We start from the raw sequence: 6,886 nt of genomic DNA, 5'->3' as shown, positions 1-6,886 counted from the left end.
GCCGTCGTTCCCGGCGTGCCCCGCGCCCGCCATGGCCGACATGTTCGACGGGATCGTGATGGCCGAGCAGCGGTGAGGGGCGCGGAGAGGGGCTTCTCGTAGCCCCCCGCCACTCTGCCCCGGGGGTGGCGCTTCGGCAGGCGGCGGCGGGAGGCGGGAGGGGAAGGCGAGGGGCGAAGGGTGCCCCGGGGAGTGGGAGGGAGAAGGGAGAGGGGAAATTCTCCTCTTTGCGCTTGGCCGGCGTGAAGCTGAGTCAGGGGAGGGTTAGGCTGGATAAGAGGGAGAGATTGCTTATCCAGGGGGGTGGTCGGGCACTGGGTACCAGCTGGATGCCAACAGGCTCCCCAGGGCAGTGGGCACAGCACCAAGGCTGGCAGAGCTCAGGGAGCGTTTGGATGATGCTCTCTGGCACCGGGTGGGATTTTTGGGGTGTTCCGTGCAGGGCTGAGGCTTGGGCTTGATCCTTGTGGGTCCCTTCCAGCTCGGCACGTTCTGTGATTCCATGGTCTGGGCGCTTCCAGTGGGAACACTGACCTGGGGGGGCGGGTGATCCCGATGGGAGCACAGAGCTGGAGCCTTGTTCTTGGCGGGTTGGGATGGGCTTGGCTGGGAATGTTAGAGGGTGAATGATTGTGACTTCGCCTGGACGGGCTGGAGCGATGGAGATCCAGCATTTGGGTGACAACAAGTGACCCAGTGCCACAGGCTGGGGAAAGAGTGGCTGGAAAGCTGGGAAAGGGCTTGGGCTGAACACAGTGTGACAGCGGGGCCAGGGCAGTGACCGTTCCCCCAGCCGGGCACTGCTGAGGCCCCTCCTTGAACCCTGGGGTCAGTTTTGGGCCCCTCGTGACGAGAAAGACATTGAGGGGCTGGAGCGTGTCCAGAGAAGGGGATGGAACTGGGGAAGGGTCTGGAGCACGAGTGTGATGAGGAGTGGCTGAGGGAGCTGGGGGGGCTCAGCCTGGAGAAAAGGAGGCTCAGGGGGGACCTTCTCACTCTCTACAGCTCCCTGACAGGAGTGGGGAGCCAGGTGGGAGTCAGGCTCTGCTCCCAGGGACAGGACAAGAGGAAACAGCCCCAAGCTGCACCAGCGGAGGTTCAGGTTGGACATTAGGAGGAATTCCTTCATGGAAAGGGTGGTCAGGCATTGTGGAATCACTGCCCCAGGAGGTATCCAAGGAATGCCTGGATGTAGCGCTCAGGGCTCTGGTCTAATGGGACAAGGTTGGACTTGATGACCTCAGGGGTCTTTTCCGAGTGAAATGATTCTGTGATTCTGTCATTTAAATCAGTGTTATGTGATGTTTCTGACTATCGGTGTTTCCGCTCTGGGAGATGATAGAGCCTAGTTTTTGTTCCCATGAGGTCTCCGTGCGCAGTGTGAGCTCGATACGAGACCAGGAGGTTAAAAAAACTACACTTCTGCCTTCCCAGGTTCCACGGTGAGGGGTATCAGGAGGGATATGCCGAAGGCAGCCACATTGGAATTGCTGAGGGAAGGAGGTACGGAGCGCTCCACGGCGCCAAGATCGGGTCGGAGGTAAATGGGAAAATGCTTCAGGATTGCAATGTCTTTGTCATTAGAAGATTACTGTAACACAGAAGCTGTTGGGCAAGGCCTGAAATCATCATCAGTCTGAGGTTACACTGCCCCATAAAACTGGTTTAATGGTGGTATTTTGATTTGAAGAGTTGAGTAGATGTGTTTATGTTTTTTAAGCTTGTTTGCTATGTGGAACTTCGGTGGGGCTTTTTTTTTCTGAAAGGATAAGAAGAAACAAATAAATTCAAACAAGCTTGCTCAGAAAAACATTATGAACTTATTTATTTATTATGAAATTATTTATTTTTGTATCCCAAAATTGTGTCTAAAGGCCCCCCTGTACCATCTCCTGTGGCTCAGCATAGGGAAAAACGTGGAATCTTGAGACACTTTGGATGGAGAATCATGAAGGGGTGATTCTGTGATTCCCGAATCAGTAACCATTCCTAGAAATTCCAGGAGTGGAGGGTGGTGCTGTGGCACTTCAACTTGTTCCATATATCCAGCTCCAGTCTGTCATAGGACAGAGTGCTGTGTAATTGTAGTTCCAGGATTCTTTGGACCTGAGAATTTTTGCAGCTCTGCTGGGAAGCTGTACTGCAGTTTTCATGGCAGGCCCCATTCCAAGCAGAGCACCACCCATCTAAATCTGCTGGATCTGTTGAAGACCTCTGGGTGATCTGGCAGTTTGCCCTTTTGGTATTTTCAGGTTTCAGGAAGTTAATTGCCTGCAGAAGGAACAGTGGCCATGGCGTTAATCCGTTTTGTAATGAAAAAAAAAGTAAACTCAAAGCAGAAAGAATGGCCATCATAAAATTTTGGGTTGCATTTGGGCATGATACAGAGGGGTGCAGTGATTGGATATTTTTCCCATTTGCACTCCAGTGATGTAGTTCTGTCATTGTATAATGAGATGTTAAACAGGAGTCTCCAAAGCTGGATAGTTTTATACAAAATGGTCCCAGACAGACAATAATAGAGAAGTGCTCTAATCTGCTTGTATTGGAAAAGCTCCAGAGGACAGTAGGATTATACAGTTAAATTAGAGGGTGACTTGGGTAACCTTAGACCTGTCAGTCTGTTTTGTGTCTTGGGTAGAATCTGGATGATTGCTGATCTGATGCTGGCCTTGGTTGATAGTGAATTCAAGTAAAACATTGTAATTAAAGTGTGTCTGTCCTTGGACTTAATCTCTCAAAGTCAGCTGACTTCTGGTTTTGGCTGTCTGTGTTGTTTTTGTGTGAATGCTGAGTCACTTTTGAAAGGGACTTCAGCTGACTTGTCCAGTTGGTGCATGGAAGGACTTCCCCATATTCCTGTTTCATTTGGTGTCCAGAGTTGTACTGAAGAGTTCTGGCAGCAGGGCTCAGACAGCTCCTCCTGCTTCTTTCTGATTCCTCTTCAGTTGGGCTGATAAAGTTGTTTATGTATTAAATCAAAAAAAGGTGTGGTTTCCTCCTTGACTTGAGGGCTCCCTCAGTCCCTGGTACCTTTTCATAGGGCTGTGCATGGGCTGCTTTAACTCAGAACTGCTGCAAAAACAAGCACCAAAACCTCTTAAATAGCTTGTTCTCTTAAGTTTTCCCTGCTACCAGACTTCAATAAATTTGGGGGTTCAAAGCATATAAAGCACTGCTTGTGTTTTGCAGAATTGCTTTTCATGCTGCATTTTAAATATCATGTCTTCTGACGCTGAACAACTTCTTACAAGAAGTTTTCTGACTTACGTAACTCTCCTTCCCTAATTTAGTGAACTTTCCAGTGTGTGTATCCAGAGTTGTTGTTTTCCTGAAGAACAGAATACAATGTTGTGCTTTACTGTTGTTTGACCATATAAACTGTTTGTTTTTTGGGACTTTTTTCCCCTCATGACACTCTTTTAAATTCACAGATTGGCTGCTACCTTGGGTTTGCACTGACATGGCACTGTCTGCTCCAGAAATGCACAGATGAAAAGAGCAGGTAAGGCTAAAAAGGTCAAAAGTAATTTTTTTCTGTGACTTTCATTCTTTTCTTTGTATCTTTTTTTTTTTTTTCTGTCCAGTTTTCAGCCATTTTGATATGTGTTCTGGTAAGCTTTTTTTAATTGCATTTCTTCATTTCTCCCAGTATTTCTAATTTCTCTCGAGTACTTGTAATCAATACTTCTGAGGATTCTTGAATATTTCTCAATTTTGGGCAGGTAAGTTAAAAAGGAAACCTTAACTTTTGTCAGTTGTGCTACAGCTTAATTTCTGATTATGGCTTAAATGTGTATTAAACACACACTGTCAGTGAGCTGAATGGGAGAAGTTGAATTAAAGAAGGATGGAGGGCTGGGTTCTATGCTCTGAATTATTAATTCAAAAATCAATATAATTTCATATTGATGGATTGAAAAAAAACTTCTGTAGTAGCGTGGTTGGCTCTTCCGCTTGGATTTGATTTATTTTTGGTTTTTTTTTCCCTAGCAAAAAGATAAGGGCTCTGGAGTCATTAATAGGGATGATTCAGAAATTCCCATATGAAGACCCCACTTATGATAAGCTGCAGGAAGATCTGGAAAAAATCAGAGGAAAATTTAAACAGGTTCGTAGGATTAAGTTGTTATTTTATTTAGCACATTGATTAATTTCTGAATATATTTAGTTTCTAAACCCACTCCAAAACATGGTATTTGTGTGGAGCAATTATTCCCCTGCTGCAGTCATAGTAAAATACTTGAAATGAAGTGAATTAAGTGAAAATACTTGATAGTTGAAAATTCCCCAACCAGTAGCAAATGAAAAATAAGAAAATATTCTTTGAAAGGCAGGTTGGAGGTATTTTTTGACAATGAATTGCAAGTGGGACCAGAAGAAGAGAAACTGGGAGTTTTGTTGAACATCCTTCTTGGAAAACAGACACTTTGAAACACTTCTGTGTATTTTTTTTTAGGTTTGTTCAATGCTAAATATTCAGTCTGATTTTAGAATTGGTACTGAAAGATCTTCACTAACATTTTGAATACAACAGATGAAGATAAACGTGGATGACCAAAGAAAAAAACATTAAAAGAACAGAACTGGAAAAGTGTTTTATCTATTTTTTATTTTTTAAAAAAAATCAAAATAGTGAAGACGTGCTAAATATTAAAGGGCAAAGGGAAAACTATTGGACTTGCAGTGTGTCATTTAACATTTATTATCTCCAAGTTTTGTTTAGGATCACTGAAACACTAGTGTGTAAACCAGTTGAATAGAAATATTTGCTTTAGTTCCTCAAAAGGAAAACACATGCATTTGCAAAGTTTCCTTATTTAAAGGATGTATTATGTTAATTAAAGATCTGTGTGTGCAGATTGTTGAGTTTACACAATGTGTAGATGCTGTAGGTGAAGTAAAATGTAATCAGTTCCCAGTTTTTGTGGGTAAAGGATAAAATGACAAATGAAGTCAGAAAGCAAAGGATGAAGAGTAAGATCCCTGCCCATAAATTAGCTGCAGCTCACAACGTGGAATTTGCACTTGGATTTTCCAATAGCTTTGGTGGGGGAAGAGAGTGATCTCCCAAACCCCCAAAATCTAAACCCCAAAAGCCAGCAATTTAAGTGATAGGTTAGAAAAACATGACTACCAGAAGAGCTGTGGTTGTAATTTAATGTATTTATTAGTACCTTTTGTCACAGAGTGGCTTTTTTGTTTTCCAGTCTTGAAAATGAACCCTTTAGTCTCCTTCCAATAAATGGATGCTGTGAGCTAAATGTATTTAACTGTGTTAGTTGAAGAGAAATACAGCCAATTATTGTACCTGAAAGATACTTTAAAGACATTTTTGTTTGTTTGTTTAATTGTTTTAAACATCTCTGATACATTCAGGGAGGGTCAGGGCCATCTAGTGGAGGAGAGAGTTGTGTAAGAAATAGATTATAAGAGTTCACAAATATATATATATATATATATATAGATGAAGTTGTTGGAGAGTACAGAACACAGGCACTCATGACACAGCTCTCCTGATTATGTGGTGAATTCCTTTGGAATTAACTGGCATTAAGGCAGCATTCATTTGTTGCTTGTTTCCTCATTTGAGACCTTGGCAGGGCAGTTTAAAGTACAGTTGGCTTTTAATTTTTAAGCAGCCAGGCCACTGGGAACCAGAACAAGCACCAAACTGCAAGCACCTGAAAACAGAAGCAGAATAAAATAGAGATTACCCTGTAATCTCAATAAGAAAATGGGCACAAGCCAAAAAGATTACATTACTAGAGAGGACAGAGCTAATTTGACTTTATAATCACTTCAGAGAAATCCAGGTTTCAAAAAGTTGTCCCTGCATCCACAAATGAGTTTATTGTTACAAAATGAAGTATTTTACCTGTTTACTTCAAATTAGTGAAAGGTGCCACTTATTCATGTGTGATGAACTTTGCCTTTTTTAGACCAAGATCCAGGGGGATTCAAAGCATAATTTGTGGTTTTCAGCAAAAGGTGTTTTGAGTCTGTTTTACTCTGAATGATAGTACAAAGAGAAGTGAAACTAAATATTAATGTTTTTAAATGCAGCCTTTTTTGGAATCACTGTGCTTGGTTTGCAAAAATATGTGTGAAAGCAAGGGGAAGGTTGTGAGAGGTCAAAGTATCTGTGAAGCATTTGGTTTACTGGAAGTGTGTGATACCTCAGTGACATGCAAAGTGCTGCTCCAGAGATGGTTTCAAACAAAATTATTCCTGCTCAACTCAGGAGAAAAAGGATCTTTGTCCATCAAGTGGCCAGTGACTGTTATTTTGAAAATTGGTTTGGTGGCTGATTTTTCTTGTCTTGCTGTAATTTTATTTATAACAAAATCGTATTATTATGATAAATTATTATACAAATGTGTATATACACGTATTTAACAATAAATCTTGTGTCAGCCAGGTTTTCAGGCTGGGATATGTGAAGTTTAGGGTTGCCTAATAGGTCTTTAATTCAGTTTCATATGTGTGGACATACTGATGGAGCCTCTTATTCCATGAGTCTGTATTTTTCTGAATATCTTGTGTCATATCTTGTATGGGCCTGATTTGGTTTATTAAATGAGGTACAGTTAAAGTTGCCTGTTGGATATGTAGTTGTGTGCTTTCTTAAACTGTTTTTTTGCAACAGAGTTGTGGGGGTTTCTGTGAAGTTGTTCAGGGTCGTCACTGTGAAACATTCCCAACATACTATACAGGTATTTTTATACCTTGTTTACAGCTGAGGAGTTAAAGCCCAAGAAGATTGATTTGCCTTAACCAATGTGAGGTGTCTAATGTGAATTGCTGCAAATAATTCTGCCTTCTGAGGGTTTAAACAGCTCAGAATCTGCTTCCTGGCAGCATCCAGAGTGGCTGAGCCCCCCAG

At 42.4% G+C, this 6,886-nt stretch overlaps 1 protein-coding gene across 4 annotated transcripts in view; it reads left to right on the top strand.

The window, feature by feature from the left end:
• The window catches only part of LTO1 (LTO1 maturation factor of ABCE1), a 23,659-nt gene continuing 16,773 nt past the window's right edge, over positions 1-6,886 (top strand). For 2 of the 4 annotated variants that reach the window (XM_039385991.1, XM_039385989.1), the window contains exons 1-4: positions 1-72; positions 1,435-1,540; positions 3,435-3,505; positions 3,994-4,111. In XM_039385991.1, the coding sequence (XP_039241925.1) occupies positions 32-72; positions 1,435-1,540; positions 3,435-3,505; positions 3,994-4,111 (336 nt within the window). In that variant the 5' untranslated portion in view covers positions 1-31. Of the gene's footprint in view, positions 73-1,434; positions 1,541-3,434; positions 3,506-3,993; positions 4,112-4,337; positions 4,440-4,459; positions 6,600-6,886 lie in introns of those variants that run through there. The other 2 variants (XM_027732419.2, XM_039385992.1) reach the window with 2 other exon arrangements.

This window comes from Pipra filicauda, unplaced genomic scaffold, assembly GCF_003945595.2.
Source record: "Pipra filicauda isolate LSUMZ 115617 unplaced genomic scaffold, ASM394559v2 scaffold45_size4122338_pilon, whole genome shotgun sequence".
In the NCBI taxonomy this organism is placed as follows: Eukaryota; Metazoa; Chordata; class Aves; order Passeriformes; family Pipridae; genus Pipra; species Pipra filicauda.
Note: the sequence above shows the minus strand (reverse complement) of the source record. Positions and strands in the feature narration are given on the sequence as shown.